General features: G+C 57.4%; 1 protein-coding gene across 1 annotated transcript in view; it reads right to left on the bottom strand.

Moving 5' to 3' along the window:
- Positions 1-2373: 2373 nt before the first annotated feature.
- Positions 2374-16829, bottom strand: part of SFXN5 (sideroflexin 5) — a 114009-nt gene continuing 99553 nt past the window's right edge. The window contains 1 exon segment of the mRNA XM_031467263.2: positions 2374-5419. Within this exon segment, the coding sequence (XP_031323123.2) occupies positions 5342-5419 (78 nt within the window). The 3' untranslated portion in view covers positions 2374-5341.

Genomic DNA, 16829 nt, shown 5'->3' with positions numbered 1-16829 from the left:
AGAAATGGTATCACCATGTATCTCCTCAGCTGCCTAAGCCAGGAACCAGGGCCATCTTTGACTTTTCTCTGCCATCCTTTCTGCAATCAATCACCAAGAGCCGGTCAGTCCTGCATCCCTTCACTTCTGTCCATCCCCATCCTGGCCCAGGCCCCATCTTCCCTCACTTCGACTGCCACCATGGCCTCTTCCCTGGTCTCCCCAGCGGTCTTGCCTGTTCACACTCCACTCCACTCTGTTGAAAGATGATGCCACTATGTCAGTAAGGCCTCCAGTGGCTCCCAGCTGACCTGGCCCTGCCGCAGCTGGCTCACTGACGTCCCCAGTGTTTTGCCCTTGTTCTGTAACAGCACCGGGCTTCTTGCAGCTCACCTCTGGAGGGACTGAGGGCCCTGCTGTACTGTCCCTCCCTTGGCCGTGCTCACATGTGACGAGGAGGAGAGCCAGCCCAGGTGGCTGGGGATCCTTCACATCCCCACTGGGCCTGCCTGGGGTCTGGGGGCGTCTGGTGCCTCTGTCAGCCCTTTTGTGCACCTTCTCTTTCCCCATTTTGTTCTCTCCTTCCTTCTCTCTACCCCATCACAAGGCCGAGGGAACTGGGGTGTGGTGGGCCTCCAGATTCTTGCTCTGGCTGAGGAGGAGCCTGTCGGAAAGGAGCCAAGCTCTGACAGCTACCTCAGAGTGGGACATGGAGAATGAGCACTTCTGGGCACCGCCCTGAGAGAGACACCTGGTACTGCAGGGGAGCATGGGCCTGCGGGGGGGTTAGGCCTTGCAGGGAGTGGCCAAGACCTTCCTGTTTTGGGGGCTAACTAGAGGCAGCAGGAGGGGTGAGGTGGCAGGAGCAGCGGCAGCTCTGGGGGGCTGGGGGAAGCTCCATTCTGAAAATGAGGTCGGGCTCCCCAGGGCCTGGGGAGAGGGTCACTCATCACTGCCCTCATCCCCTAGCATTCTGACTCTCCTTCTAACCCTGGGCTGAGTGGGAGGAGGGAGGCCCTAGGGGCCAGTGGGTGGGGATGGGGCCAAGAGAAGCCGCATTCCTGGAGTGTTAATGATCTCCGGGCTGGGCAGGAGCTGAGCCCCCAAACCAGCTAAAAACAACAAACAGCTCCCAGGAGGGATTTGTGTCAGTCCTGAGAGGCAAGGATTTCCGTCCAGGTGGGGGCTGTGGCCAGTGAGGCTCTTGGCAAAGAAATTCCCCAGAGACCAGAAGCCCCCTGACCTAGAAGTATCACTCTGAGGCCAGACCCTGTTGCCGAATCCCGACCTCTGTGCTTTAGCAGGAGGGAAGCCATTTTTTGGTTACAATTATCTGGGTACTTCAGAGAGGAAATACAGCAGAGGATATGGGGGAGGGGTCTGTCCCTGGAAGGCCCCATCGGGTCCTGCTTGGTTACAATCCCTCCCCCACCCCTTTCCCTCCTTCCACCCTCCTAGAGAGGCCCAGCGCCCAGGCAAGGGGAGGCAGCAGCCCCCGTGACACCGGGGAGGCCTGAGAGAAGTCTGCGTGTGTTCCTCACCTGGTCTATCCAGTCCTTACCCCGGTCCAGCGAGCAATGCTGGTCTTGACATATTAGAGCCGAGGACACTAGGCTCTGCTGGGGAGAATGTTTCATAAAACATCTGACTGAACAAACCAGTGAATAAAGAAAGGGACGGGCTAGAAGTCACGGTCATGCTGGGGCTAAACTGGGACTGGAACGTGGGTCTTCCTGATCCTAGCCATGAACCCCACCTCCGCTACATGGTCCCCCTGGCATGGGAGGCCATCATCTTCTCCCTGCAGGGCTGGGGATGCTGGAGGTCCCAGAGAAGAGGCCAGGCCTCCCTCCTTCAGGAACCCGGGGGCTGCCTGGAATTGGAGGAGCCAGAGCTGTGAGGAGGTGGCCGAGGCCTGGCCCTGGGGGACTGTGGAGGAGCTAGGAGGGGGCAGAGTTCCCAGGGATGGTGCCAGGTACAATGGCCAACATCAGGTAGCTTTCCACTTGGCTCAGACCTCCTCCTATGAAGCCCCTCCTGGCCTCCAGGCAGTTCAGAATCCCCCTCCCCTTCCCACACCTCCTCCCTGTCCCCTGGACCTCAGCAGCGTGGGAGAATCTACCAAAATCCCTCATCTACTCAATCTTTTGCAGTGGGACCCTTAGTAGGTGCTCTACTCAGCAACCACTGTAAAGGGGGTCCTTCGGCAGAGTTTCAACTCACCCTCTTTGTCCAGTTTCCTGTTCTCACATGTTCTTCTGTCCTTTCCTCTCCTTTTCCACCTGGGCCTCCCAGTGGGCCTGACCCCTCCTGGTCAGCGCCTTCCTCGGGGGCCTTTCCACAAAATCCCTAATCTCTCCTCTCCCCACCACAATTCACAAAGCTGAGCCCTGATGTTTTAAATCAATCATTTATTGCCCACAGCACATTAGTGTTACATAAATCACAGAGATTGAGAAATTTTCTGAGAAGGCTAAAAAGACATCGCCAAGTCCCCTGGGTGTGGCCAAGGCGTGTGTGCTGGTACCTCACTCCAGGTGGAAAACCACCCTGCCTCCACCCGCTGGCCCTCCTCCTCTCAGGATGTCTCCTTGCTCCCGGGCTAGAGGCCCAGGACAGGAAAGCAGCTGGCTCAGGAACTGGAAGTCAGGAACTGGAAAGGAGTCTGCTGGCCATCTTGACATCTTGGGCTTTTAGTCCCTGTGCTTTCAGATTGCTCTCTGGAAATGAGAGAAGGGCGTCCCCACAACCGAGGGATGTTTGGCGTGAACGGAGGAGGGTCGGCAGGTACACCAGGGCTGGAGAACCAGTTGCAGGGACGCCTTGTACTCTGGCACAGCTGGACCAGGCTCCAGCCTCTGGGTCCCAGCTCAGCCTCCCCCTCAGTTAGGAACCAATCTGCCCACAAGGCCTCCCTTTCCCTGGTCTCAGCAGAGTGGAGGATGGATGGTGGCCAAAAATTTCCCCTCATGGTACTTTTTGCAGCCAGACCAGGATTTAGCAACATGGCCTGCTGAAACCCTGTCACCAGTACCCTGAGCTATAAGGATCCTTTGCTGCCCACTCCCTCAGGAAAAGCCCCCTTAGCTCACGTGAAATTGCACTGGGAGCATGACCGGAAATCATCCGGGAGAAAAAGTAAGTAGGTTATGAGATGCTGAGGCCACAGGGCTCACAGGGTTGGGGCAGGGGTCGGGCTGGGCGAGGGCAGCCAGCACAGAGGCAGAGTTGGAAAGATCCCATCCCGGCCAGGTCCCTGGAGGTGATGGGCAGTATTGGTCCCAAGGTGAAATGCACAAGAACAAGACCCTGTGAGAGGTGGGGCAAGGTGAGCTCGAAATGAGCTTTTCAAAAGAGGACCAGACATGCCCAGCCCCCAGTCATGGCACATTCACATTATGGCGGGATTAGCTAAAAACTCCCTGTGCCCCCCCACTGTGGTACCCACTCTACTGTTTTGTCCTCCATGCTTGTCTCTGCCTCCTCCCCCTCCTGATGGGTGGGCTGCTCCGCAGGAGAGTGGGGAGCTTTCAGGGCAGCATCCTGCAGAGCTGGCTTGGGGCACAGGGCCGGGCTGGGGGATTCTGGGGGGTCAGTGCCCGTGGAAGGCCCACCTCACCACAGCTCCCCTGCCCTAAGGATGGCAGGACCCCCCGTGGCCACCACCTTGCTGCCCTGCACTAGGCCTTCCCACAACTGCTCCAGCCAGGTCTCATCTCCAGCCAGGTCTCTCCCCAGGCAGAGTCACCAGGGGAGCAGAGCCCTTTGGCTGCACACGGAGGGCTCCATTCCAGTTGGGGTCAGGGGAGGGGAGTTTGAGGACCAGGCTTCCTCTTTGTTTGGGCCCTTTAGATAAGGGGTTACCTGTTCACCCCCACCTCAGGCCCTGCCTTCCCCTGCAAAACTCCAGCAGAGCCCTCCCCTCTCCTGGCCCTCAAATGGGAAGGAGACAGAGCCAGTGGCAAGGGGCCTCAGTGGCCGTGCAGGGTCAGAGGCGGCGGCATAAATGTGTGGGCCCACACTCAGGCCCGGGCAGGCGCGCTATCTCCTCCTTCAGAACTGTGAAGTGTTTGGCAAAGGTCAAGTGCTCCCAGGAGGTGTGTTCACATACAGAAAGGCAAGGCCCAGGTTCTGAGGCCAACAGCTGGCCATTCCCAAAGGATCCTGCCCCATTCCCAGTCCACTGTTCACGTTGGAGATATGCCTGGGTTGCCCAGCATCTGAGCAGGACAGGCAAAGATGAAGTCTCGCTGGAAGAGCAGGTAGGAACCCTTCAATCCAATCCTCTGGTTCCAGACAGGGAGTGGAGGCTCAGAGAAGGGAGTGGACTTGCTCAAGATCACACAGCCAAGACAGGGCCTGTCATTCCTAGATTGATGCTTTCAGGTAGATGCCTAGAGATCTGGCCTCTGCATTCTCTTGCAAGAGATCCCCCAACTCAGGAGATGATGGGATGGAGCAGGTGGCCCTGGTGGCTGGAAAGGATGGCAGTCACCCTGGCTCCAGTCCCACCCTTGACCCTACTACCTGGCTCCCAGGCTATGCCTGGAAGAAAGGTCTTCCCGCAAGGGCCAGAGTGGAGGCCCACAGTTCCTGCCAAACATTGGTCCTTCTTAGGGCTTTCTGTCTGGAGCTGGGGTCATCTCAGGGGCCTGAAATGGATCAGGGCTCCATGAAGGGTGACACCAGCCCCAGTCTGTCACTGGGCTTCATGCAGGTGTGGCATGAATGAAGGCTGGCCATCCTCAGAGCCAGCTGCCCAAGGAATCTTCCAGAGGCCTCCAGTGACTTTCTGGGCCACCTCCTGAGAAACTCAGATAGAGCTGGTTCATCCTGTGAGGTGTAGACTGCCTCCCCTCCCCTCCCCAGCCCAGCCCAGCCCAGTAGATCTTAAATCTACCAGCCCAGCCACCAAACCACCCAGCTCCCAGGCCTACGCCTACTCCCACTGCTGGCCACCTGCTGCCTCTGGGCAGCTGCGACCAAGGCTTGATTCGGATAAAAAATAAAAATAAAAAAGAAATCAAAGTAGAAAAAGATCCTAATCCTACCCTGTGGGCACTCTACAGTTTTTCAGCTTCACACATAATTGTGCTGAGTAGAGTTTTGACAACCCCACGTAAGGCCCAGAAATGCACTTGATTATTTTTGTAGTAAATGTGTCAGAATTCCTCTCCCTTATGTTAACGCGTGAATAGATTAGTCTCCCTGCCCCTGTGGGGGTGGGGGGTGCTCCCCCAGGTGGCCCAGGATTGGGGGGCTCAGCTTGCCCCTCCCTGCAGGGGCAGCCCTTCCGACTCCTTCGCTGCTCCCACCTCCCGGCCCGGACAACACCGCGTCCCCAGGCCGGCCGGCCGGCCCCTCACAGCCCTTTGTTGTACACCACTGTCGGGCTGCTCGTGGCCCGGGCAATCTCAGGCTCTAGCTGGCTGGTTTCGATCTGAGGAGAGAGTGAGAGCAGAGAGAGGAAAGGTGAGGGGGATGGGAGGGAAGGGGGTGCATGGGGGCTGGGAGCAGCAGTCAGGACCTCCCTAGTGCCCAGACTTCTCCCCCGCCTCCGGCGGCACCCCAGCCCAGGGCCCACATGCGCCACCATTTAATGACACATCTTCCGTCTTTCCTGCCCTTCTGCCAAGGGGCTCGCGGTGCCCCTTCTGGCCCAGGTCTTGCCTCTTCCTCGGCCAGCGTGGCCACGTAGGTAAGCGTCCTGCCCTCCGGCCTCTGAGTTCTGTGTCTCCCTTCTCTCCATGGACCTTGTCCAGCATGCTGCATAAACCAATTCCCAGGCCACACCCTGGACCTGGTCCCCGCCCAGGGCTGCTCCACCCAGGCTCCTTCAATCCAAACCCTCCCCTCTTGGACCACCCCTCCCCCAAGTCCCTGTCCCTCCAGTGCCCCCTCACTCCCACTATCTGTGTTCTGACCACTGAGATCTCAGGCCCCAGACTCCCTACAGCTGTCTTTACATCCTCCCCAACCTGGACCCCAGGGGCCATCACTTCAGCCCCTCCAGCCTGACTGGCAGAAGCATCCACCTCTTCCCACTTGAACCTGACCACCTAGTAGAGACCGTTGTCTCTGACTTTGGCTTGGTTGGAAGCCCCCCAACCCTGGGGACACGGCCAGTCAATTCCATCTCCCATTCTCCACAGAGGCCACCTTGAGCCTCCTCTGCTCTCCTCAGCCACCCCACCCCCAGCTCCCCACTCATCTTCCCACCTCGGGGTGAGGACAGAAGGCATCAGAAGGAACCCCTCAGCTTCTCATCATCACTCTGCTCCAGGCCTGCCCTCCTGCTGGCCCACTGTGGCCATCCCTCCCCACGAAGGCAGACCCCACCCTGAGCTCCACCTTCCCCCTGCCCATCCGGGGAGAGCACTCCTGGGCTGACCTCCTTCTTCCCGCGTATTTACTCTCTTCAGACTCCTGCTTATCAGTATCTCAACACAGATGTAGAACCTTCCATCTGACAAAGCCTCCCCTTTGCCCCCCATCATGCTCCAGCTACTACCTGGGCTCTCTCCTCCCCAACAACTGAATTTCTTTTAAGAATTGTCCACACTGGCCAGCTCCACCTGCTCACCTCCCACTGACTTTCCAACCCACAGCACATCTGGCTTCTGCTCCCACCACACTCCACAAAACTCTTTTTCTCCAAGGTCACTGTCAGCTGCCTTTTTGTGACACCCTCTGGGACACTTCGCGGGGTCCCTGGGTTCTGTCTGGCTAGGCCCTCTTCCCTGCACACACCCCACAAGTACTTAAATTCAACATGTCTCAGACAGAACTGAATTCATATCCTTCGGCCCCACCACGGCTACCCACCGCGGCTACCCACCCCAGCCACCTAATGGTTCTCTAGTGGAAGACCCTCAGGCCTCCTGACCTCCACTTTCCTTCCCTCCCCTCAAGTCTCTCCCGTGCCAGTCCATCCCCCGCCTCAGCCAGCTCCAGCCTTCTCAGCTGCAAGTCTGATCATGACTCTCTTTGTTATAAGATGGCTCAGTGACCCCACTGCCCTCAGGGACCCAGTCTAGCTCCCTCGAGATGCAGCCCCTGCCTACTCCTAACTACCCTGCCCCTTGGGCGGGAGACATATGGCGCACCTACCTGTCACCGGGCCATAGGGACACTGGGCTATTCCCATCCCGAGTCTTTGCCTGAGCTGGCCCCTCCCTCAGCCACTTCCTTTCCTCCTCCCCCGCCCTGATTTCCCTGGACTTCGGCTTCTTTTCCAGGCCTTAGCTTTAGACATCTTCCCTCATCCAAGCGGGGTGTGGCCACCTCTCCAGCCCCACAACCCCCGGCACTTCAGGTACCCGTTGTAGCACGTGGTTTGAGGCCGACAGTTCACTCATCCCCCCTTCTCCACGTTAGATCACAAGCTCCCTGAGGCAGCGAGCGTGGGGTCTTGGCCCCCCCACCCCACCGCATCCTTGAGGCCTAGGGCCAGTAGACTAAGGGTGTTCTTAAGTATTGAATAGCTGAGTGGAAAAAAGAGAAGCAGAAGGCAGTAGGAGGATGGGGCCCCCCCCTGGAGGTGCCACAGCAGCCCCGATGTTGATCTGCACCTCCAGGGACCGGGTCGGGGGGATGCTTGAGCCCCCAAACCTGAGGGAGCTGGAAGGGAAGAGCTACCTCCGTGAGTAGCCCCAGGCTGGCATCTGCCCCGGGCAGAGTCAAGGAAGCACCAGGCCTTCATAACTCTGCTCGACTGAACTTGGGCCCAAGTACCTGCTATATGGCAAGACGTGGCGACCCTGGGGAGTAGGCAGAAGGTGACACAGACTGGCCCAGTCTTCAGAGAACTCAGTCCTACCCAGCCACACAGGTCCAAGGCCAGACAAGAGGGAATTCGGGGTGGACCAGAGCTGGTAGGCACGGTGAAGTTCCCGGAGAAGGGGGCCCTTTCCCTGTAGTCCCTGGTACCCCAATACCCAGGCCACTTGAGAGGGCCAAAGAGACAAGAGCTAGGCTCAGGGCCCAGGCCTCTTCCCCACCCCCTCTCCTCAAACCAGCTCCTCCCTCCACACCCCTGCCGGCCTCCGAGTCCCCTCCACCCCACCGGCTACCCTCGTCCCCACGCCGCCACTGACACAATGCACAGCGCCCACGCTTAAAAATCTCAATGCTTTTGAAAATGTTTAACCTAGTTAGACAAATTAGCAAAAATTTGTGCAAAACAATTTAGGTATTTAAAATATTCAATGTTTTTAAAAAACTGGAAAACTGTTCTTAGCTTTCAGCTGCAAAAACCAACAAAATATAACATCCCAGCAATCTTACCATGAGGTGTAACATAACCCTTCGGGAAAGCTGTTAAACAGCTACTGAGGCATCCTGGGAAATAGCACTTCATTTATTCAAATGCACATATGTCAGGCTTTTGCACCATATGTCATTCCAAGCTATTTACAGTAATAATTAAATCTTAATCAACGTTTAACCTCTGTAAAATGTTTGAAGAATCCTAATCACCCTTCAGACTGCACTAATGAAGGAGAAATATATAAACATAAAAGGAAAATGATGCATAGATATCACGCTGGAAAGAACAGTAATTGCAAAATTGTATTTCTTTTAAATATAATCAGTAAATGATGTAAAGTAAGCCAAGGAGTATTTTAAGTTAAGACATCTTGGATGTCAGAGGTGTGAGCAGCTAATTTTGTTCTGCTACCCATAACAGATGTAGCATATTTTATTTTAGTGCCATTATTAGCAACTTCCCATGCCGGCTTTCACTGAAGCACTGAGGCTTGCATTAAAATCGGAGAGGCTGCTCACCACCGCGGTGGAGGACCACAGGCCAGGGCCACGGCCTCCTCGGCCCGTTCCCTGGAGAGCACTGGCCTGGGTTCAGACCGAGGCCTCACCCTCCCGGTGGGGCTGTCGCAGACCCAGGCTCCCCCCAGACTCCCCGCCATGCTGAGGGCAGCAGGTAGGAGGGAAGCGGGGGGAGACGAAGGCAATGGGGAGGCTGCGGGGGAGGGTGGTGGTTGAGGTCCTCAACTCAAGAGCAGGCGCTCAGGGACAGAGCTGGCATCCAAGGCTTCTCTCATTTCAATTCAATTGGCCCTCAAGTCAGATGTTTACGGCTGCCAACTCCATACACCAGGGCTGGGCACACCGAGATGGACAAGACCAGCCCGTGCCCTTGAGAAGCTCCAAGTCTAGGGGAGGAGTCAGATATGAAAGCAGATGGATCCCAGAGAGACAAATGAAGTGCCATGGAAACTGGGGAGGGGGTGGGGGTTACCACGCATTGATGAAAGAACAAGGAAGGAAGACTTCTCAGAGGAGGGAGGCCAGGGAGAAATGGGGATTTTGATAAGAGAGGGCCGGAAAAGCTTGCTGAGAAAGGGACAAGCATGAAGCTGGCCAGCATGGCCTGTTTGCGGTGGGCAGTTCTGGGCAGGTTGGGTATGTGGCAGGAAATGGACGTGGGGCTGGGACAGGCAAGTCCTTGGAGGCCACATGAAGGTGTCAGCATGTTATCTAAGGGCAATGGGGATCCATGGAAGGATTCTGAGCAGGGGTGGAGGGCGGGTCAGAGGGGGAGAGGAAGGGGCAGCTGCAGGAATCAGAGAGAGTTGCAGGTTCTACCCTGCTATGCTGCTGGTGGGGGATGACAGGACAGTGCACTGGGGAGCCTTTCTGAAGACAAAATCCATGGGAGTTGATGACCAACTCCATGCGGGGGTGAGAGGGAGGTGGTGAGGATGACTGTGCGTTGGATGATTCCTAATTCTAGCTCCGGAGCCGGGGTGGCTGGTGACGCCATTCTCAGAGGCAGAGGAATATGGGAGGGGGACGGGTCAGGGTGGGAGGGTGACAGGCTCAGGTCCCCCAGGTGGGGAGGCCTGGGAGGCAGACAGGTCCTGGGTGCAGAGCTCTGGGCAGGGCCTGGGCAGGAGAGTAAGCCTGAGATGTGTGAGCACAGCCGGGCCCCGGAGCGGAGCAGCTGCCCAGAAGAGCAGATGGCAGGGGAGGGCGCCAGGCCTGGGGAACAGGCACATTTGAGGGGTGGGTGCAGGGAACAGGCCCGTGATGGCGGCCTTGGGGGAGCAGCTCAAGGGGCGGAAGCAGTGCCGGATGGCACCACAGACAACAGGCAAACGGAGACTTTCCCAAATGGTCCTGATGAGGGCTGAGAGGCTTTGGTCTTGGCAGTGGGATTTGGAGACATCCTGGAGTCCCGATTCCCTAACCCCTACTCAGTGCTGACCCTGGTCACAGCGTCTCACTTCCATCCTGGGTCAACTCAACGGGTCGTTTATCAAGACCTCTCCAGCTCTCTGGCCATAGCCGGAGGTTGAGCCAACAGCCCACTATCTTGGGGTCCCATGGATGTCGGGACCATGGGGGTCCTCACCATCAGGCTCAGAAGGGGAGGCTGGGGACGCCTGTGTTGCCTCCCCCTTGATGATCACCCCTCTGAGATATGGGGGGCCTGAGTCCCCTCCACAGAAGTCACATCCAGGGCTGTGCTGGTAAATGAGTGGGATTCAGGTACCGAGGGAGGGCAACTAACCAGTTCCAGGGTCCCGGGGGTAGGGACAAGGGTATGCTGTTCTCCTGAGGTCCCCTGCTGCTTGGAGTAAGGGACGAAGCAGAAACTGGCTTCGTGTGCCATGTCAGTGTGATGGCCACAGTGGCTCATGGGTGGGTTATGGAGGGTGGGAGGTGCCAAGGCCCAGTGAGAGAGAGGCTGCATCCAGGAGGGGCCACTAGCATCAGCCCAGGAAAGGCTAGAGCCCCAGCATAGTGGGCCCAGGGCCAGGGCTTAGTTCTGACCACAGATAAGCTCTGAGGGGCCTCCTCTGGGGAGAAGGTGACAAGGAGAAAGAAGGCTGGGCAAGGGGTGGACACAGGGAGAAGGGGTGACCCAGTCCAGGCAGACAGTGGGGGGGGGGGGCAGCAGGGACCTGAGAGGGGTCTGTCCACTCATCTGGTGAACTCCTCCCTGGGTACCTGATGGCCAGTCAGCAGGGGCCCGGGAGGGAAGCGGGTGTCCGGGATGGGAAGCCAGAGCCTTGACCGAAGTTCTCAATCAGCACTGGCTGACGGTAGCTCTGCGCCAGAACTGGGGGTGCCAAGTAGACATGGAACTGCTGGGAGCAGGCCTGCTCTGCTCCCAGATGATGAGCGGTGTTGCCCTGCTCACACGCCCTGACTCTGAGGGAGAACCTGCACCCTGGCGCCCAGACAGCCTCCCTGCTGTCCTCATCAGAACCCCGACTCCCGCCTCCAGATCCAGCAGGTAGCCCTGACTTCCAGTTGCATCTAAGGCCAGAGGCAGCAAACACAAGCACCATGCCCAGTACCCAGCCTCCCTGGAGCACCCCCAAGACCCAGCTGGCCCCAGAGCCCCCTAGAGCAGCCTGATGGCTTCCTTTGTGGCACGGGAAGGGTTAACCCTGAGCTATTTGCCTCTGTCTCCTGGCCCATCTCGAGTGGGGTGGGCGGCCAGAGTCAGGAATGCATTTGGGGCCACCTCTGCCTCTGCAGCCTCAGAGCACACACACCTGCAGCCAGCAGCCAGCAGGATAGTTTACATATTTGAACCTGGAGCTAAGGTGCCGAGACATAAACAGGAAACTGGATCCCTGGCCTGTGCCCCATTCTCAGGGGCTTTTACCTACTACAAAGAAGTTCCTCCTCCTTGCCTTTCTTCTGGTGGCTTTTCCGCCTCCTTTTCAAAGGCCTAGGGCTGAGGTGGGGGGGGGGGGGTTGGGTGTTGTGTGTGACCCTGTGACATAGCTCAAAGCTGCCTCCTGCTCCTGGCCAGAGGTCTGGGCCTCTGAGGGTCCACAGGTGGTGGTGACATTGACACAGGTCCAAAGCCCAGGCCGGCACCTGGCTGACCCTGTGTGCCCGAGGCCTCTGCCAGGCCTGGAACCAACTTGCCTACTGGGCAGTCACATCCCACCCTCTCTCACCAGGGCTGGGTAGGGCTCAGGCCCTGCTCAGATACTCATATCCAGGCCTGAGTGTTTTCCCGAGTGTCCTTGGAGGGCAGGCGTGTTCGGCTGGGGCTGGGGAGCAGCTGAAGCCTGGGCCTAGATCTCTGGGTCAGGCCTCTGGTGCTGGCTCTGGGCTCCCACTGCCTTCTCAATGAATGTCAGACTCCTTGGCTGGACACTCAAGGCCTTCTGGGACCTTCTCCAGCTTCCTCACCCACCAGCTGCACTCCATTTCCGGTAAATTTTATGTTTAGGCTTTGAGGCTTAATCCGCTATGGCTGCTTCCTCCAGGAAGCCTCCCCTGATCTCAGACCAAATCCATTGCTGCTGCCTCTGGTGCCCTCAGCATTTGTTTTCATCCCCATCACATCCCTAGTCACAGGCTGATTTGTACTCGGGCCAGTTTTGAACACAGGGTCCCCTACCCCAGTGTGAGCCACTTGAGGCAGCTCAAGTGTCCCTGTGCCGTGGGCTTAGCCAGTCCTCCGTAAAAGTTGAATCAAACTGAACTGAATTCCCCAAGGGCAGGGGCCCTACCTTATACTGTCCATCTCCCCTGTGTAATGTGTACCCAGGGAATGCTTCGACCCCCTCCTCATTTTGCAGCTTTGCACCATTCCTGGGTGCCCTCTGGTGGGCAGTCTCAGAACCATTCTCCATCCTCCATCTTCTCACCCTCAAGGCCTCAGTTTCCCCATCTGTACAGTGGGAAGATTTTCTACTCTTGGGGCTGGGATGAGGATAATACCAAGAAAGGGATGAGAGAGTCTTTGGCGGCTTAGAAAACCTACGTGACGCTGCTTAAGGAAACCAGGACTCCGCAGTTATCTCACCACCGGCCCGGGTCTGGCTCGCCTGTGTCTCTTCACGGCTCACCGGCTGCGGGCCAGGCATGTTCTAAACACTTGACACATACTGATGCTTTTAATCCTCTCAGCAGAAGCTTTGCACAATCGAGCCCCCTCTCTCCCTGTCCTCTATTCAGCTAGGTGTTCTAGAAGGTCCTAGAGAGAACTGGGGAGGGACGGGCTGAGAGGTGGCCCTGCAGCAGCCTGTCACTGGGGCACGCACGTGCCTGTTCGTGACTGTGCTCATACGTGGGCCCGCGGGCACGCGCAGGTTTGAGGTGGGGGGTGGGGAACAGGCAACATGACAGGTGGCGTTGGCGTTCCTGGGCTCCAAGCAGCTTTGCCTTTCCCATCCGTCCCTCCTGGGGGGTCCTGTGGGCAAACTCCAAGAAAGCAGCGGGCGGGGAGGCGGCAGATTTCTGATGGCAAAAATAGCCCACTTTGGAGTTCAATAGGGACTGATTAAAGCAGAACAGGAGAAGCGCCCCAAACAAACATCTCCAAGCAAAGTAGGAGATGGGTCCGAGACTGGAGGGGAGGAGGTACCTCTGTGGATGCAAGAGGGACACAAGACCCCCTAGACATTGCCTCTGGCCTCATATCAGCCCTGGAGGAGTGGGAGAAACAGGAAGTGTGAAAGTCAGCGTGGGCCCAGATGACCCATGCTCTGTATTCAGTGTTGCTAAAGAGCGCCAGTTCTCAGCCTTGGGGACACCCTGTGAGTCACGGGGCGGAGAAAGGACTGTTGTCCTGGGGAGGGGGATGAGATGCAGGAAACACATGCAACCAGAGTCTACATGTCTGGGGTGAGACAGATCCTAGTGGGGCTCATCTGGGAGGACTCCCTGGAGAAGCCACTTCTAGAACAGCTTGAATGTGGACCTCAACTCATTCCCAACTCTTGCTTATTATTGGTTGGGAGTTTACATGCTTTCTCAGAGAAAGGGAGGCAAGCTGGGGGAGAGATTTGCTTCTGGTAGGTCACAGCTCCCAGCCAAGCTGGCTCATCAAAACTACCACTTTCTCCAGGGCTGGTGATGGAAAGAGAGATGGTGGAGCTTCTGGTACCCACTGAGCGCACCCACATTCCTTCCCCATACTGGAAGGCTGTGCCTCTTTGTTTTTTAACTGTGAAAGCTGGAAGGGGTAGTTGGAAGGGGTAAGGGAATGAGGAGGGTGGTGGCTGAACTTGACCTGCAGGCCCCTCACCTACAGCATGCGGGTGACCTCTAAGAGCCAGCCTCTGGGGCCAGGGTGAATGGTGCGAGGACATGAGGAGGGCCTGGCCTTCTGATGCCCTAGACCCTCCAGGGCTGAGGTAGGAGGGGCTAGGCTGAGAGGGAGGGGGTTGGCGGGGTTTGCAGGGACAGGGAGGCTCTGAGCAGGAAGCCCTGGGCGGCTCAGATGATGTCTTTTCTTCCAGTCAAAGTGTTTGGCGGAAGCTGGAGGGGCAGAGGGAGGGAGAGGAGGGGGTCCCCTGCTGAAGGGCCAGGGAAGGCCAAAGGCCAGAGGCCAGCAAACCAATACCGACAACCGGAACCACAACCGCAGGGCTGGCGGACGGAGCAAACAGGCCCCGCAGGGAACAACCCTCGCTGCTAGTGAACCCGACTCCTTTGCCCCGACTCGGCCCCTGCAAAGCTGGTGCAGGGGAGGGAGACACAGTGAGGAGTCCCCAGCCCTACAGAGGCAGCCCCGTCTTTCCTGTGCCCCCACTGCAGCCCCTATTGCTGCTGGGAGGACAGATTTGCTGAGTGAGGGGACAGCGGCTACCAGGCACATTCCGAGCAAGGTGAAGTTCTTGGCACCATTCACAGCCATGCCCGGCCCCAGGGGGCCGCTCTCAGAGGGCACACCCGTGCCGCCGGAGAGACACCCAAGGGTCAGCGTCTGACTTGAGGTCACACAGCCCGTCATCAGCTCTCCCTACCCCCGTACCAGGCCCTGGTCTCACGCTTTCCAGAATCCTAATGGGCAGAACCAGGAAAAAGCCTCCTTGCAACACCTCACCTTATGGCAGGAGAAACTGAGGTCCTTGAGGTGAAGACCAAGGTCATACAGAGAGTTGAGGCTGGAGGATGCCAGTCAAAGGGGAGGAGGGCAGACTGGGGGACATGGGGTGGCCCCTGGCCTCAACCCCACGGAGGGACAAGGCAGAGCCCCCAAGTGGCCCCCACCGCCCCATGCCTCACTCATCCACAGAAAAGCCCCACCCTTTCCCGTGGACACATTTCAGCCTCACCAAATCAGCTAATTATTGACAGTTGGTGAAGAGGAGATTTCACTTTTTCCTCCTGTTAAACTGCTCCTAATTAGTTCCCTGTCACCACGGCTGGCTCGCCCGCCCGCCGCTCGCCGCTCGCGCGGTAATCCCGCTGCACAGTGTCTCATTAACCTTTTGCTCCTCTCCTGCCGCCTGCCAACAAGATGAAGACAAAAACAGATTGTCGAACAATGGCTCCGGCTTGTATGTGCAGCCCGGTCCCCCAGCCCCTGAGCTCCCGGGGGGAATCGAGGGGGAGAGGGAGGGGATGGGGTGGGGGAGAGCCCGAGAGGAATCGAGGGAGAAAGAGGCACAAAGAGAGAGGGAGGGAAGAGACGGGCAGGGGCACGGGCAGGGTACTTGGCCAAGGTACTGTTTCTTGCTCTGGGGAGACATAAGGTTCATTAAGTGGGATTGGAAGCGCTCTCAGGTGGGGAACACTGGCTGTCAGAGCAGGAGGGGCATCCCCCATCCCCTGGTCTGGCCTCCTGTGTCAGCCAAGCCCATGGGCCCAGACTCTGGACCCTGGACATCTCCCTCGAGGGACCTGAAGCACCAGCGTGTGTGTGTGTGTGTGTGTGTGTGTGTGTGTGTGTGTGTGTGTGTGTGTGTGTGTGTGTGTCTATGTGTGTGTCTGGGGGAGGACAGAGATGACCACCATTGACCTAGAACCCAGAGCCCCAATCTCCAGAGAGGACAGGGCCAGAAAAGTCACCACAAATCAGGCCCCACATGCCACCAGGAGGCCCCTACAACCCACCTGACCCCGTGCAGCCCTGTGTGAACTAAAGCACAGCCCATTGCTTTATTTCCATCATGACTGCACCATCCATCCCCTGACATTTCTTGTTTATTGGGTTTCTGTCTGTCCCACCAGAACCGAGGCTCCCTGAGACCAGGGGACTGTGACTTGACCCCCTCAGGTACAAGCAAAAGGGGAAAGTACCCCAGTGTCTGGGGTGCCCCCTGTCCTCACACCCAAGTTCTTAAGGGAGCTGCCTACTCAAACTGCTGGCCCACTACACACCCCCACCATCCCCAACCTCAGCTCTGGGTTAGAGATCGAGGCACAAACACCCACCTCAGAAGGTCCCTGTGAATATGGACGTGAGCTCCTCGTGAAGGACGAGGGCTGCGTGAGGGCACTGGAATGTTCCTACTGATGAATTAGCAAGGAGCCACCTGGGGCTGAGACTTGGGCCGTCTCATTTCACAGTGCGGTGGGGGTGGGCTGGGGAGAGTTATGGAACTCTTCTGTGGGTACAGAGCCCACTCCATCATTACCAACTCTGGACCTTGGGCAAGATACTTAACCTCGATGTGCCCCAGTTTTGTCATTTGTAAACAGGAAGTCATTTTGGTACCTCAAGTCCAGGGTGTTATTGACTACTCAGTGGGGTTCCCGGCCACTGCTTCTGCCCTTTCTTGACAGCTTTTCTTCCTCCCACGACAACCGCAACCCCTCCTTGGCTTCAGTTCCCCCCACGCTCCGAAGGTTCCATGTCCCCAGCCATGATCTCTCCCCAGAGCCAGAGACACACACATCACCCTGTCTAGGCAATGCCCCTTGATAGTCAGTAGCACCCTGGACTTGAGGGGCTTCAGGAGGATTTAATACAAGGCACGCGGGGTTCCCAGCACGCCGCCTGGCCTGCTAGATCGTTCGCAAATGGTACTTATTATTATTATTTGCAATTTCAATTTTCAAATTAGCACTATTTTAACAGACAGAAAGACCAATTTGAAAAGAGCAGACAAAATTCTCCCCTGGGG

The sequence above is a fragment of the Camelus dromedarius genome, chromosome 15 (genome assembly GCF_036321535.1).
Source record: "Camelus dromedarius isolate mCamDro1 chromosome 15, mCamDro1.pat, whole genome shotgun sequence".
NCBI classification, from domain to species: Eukaryota; Metazoa; Chordata; class Mammalia; order Artiodactyla; family Camelidae; genus Camelus; species Camelus dromedarius.
This window is presented reverse-complemented; position numbering and strand designations above follow the sequence as displayed.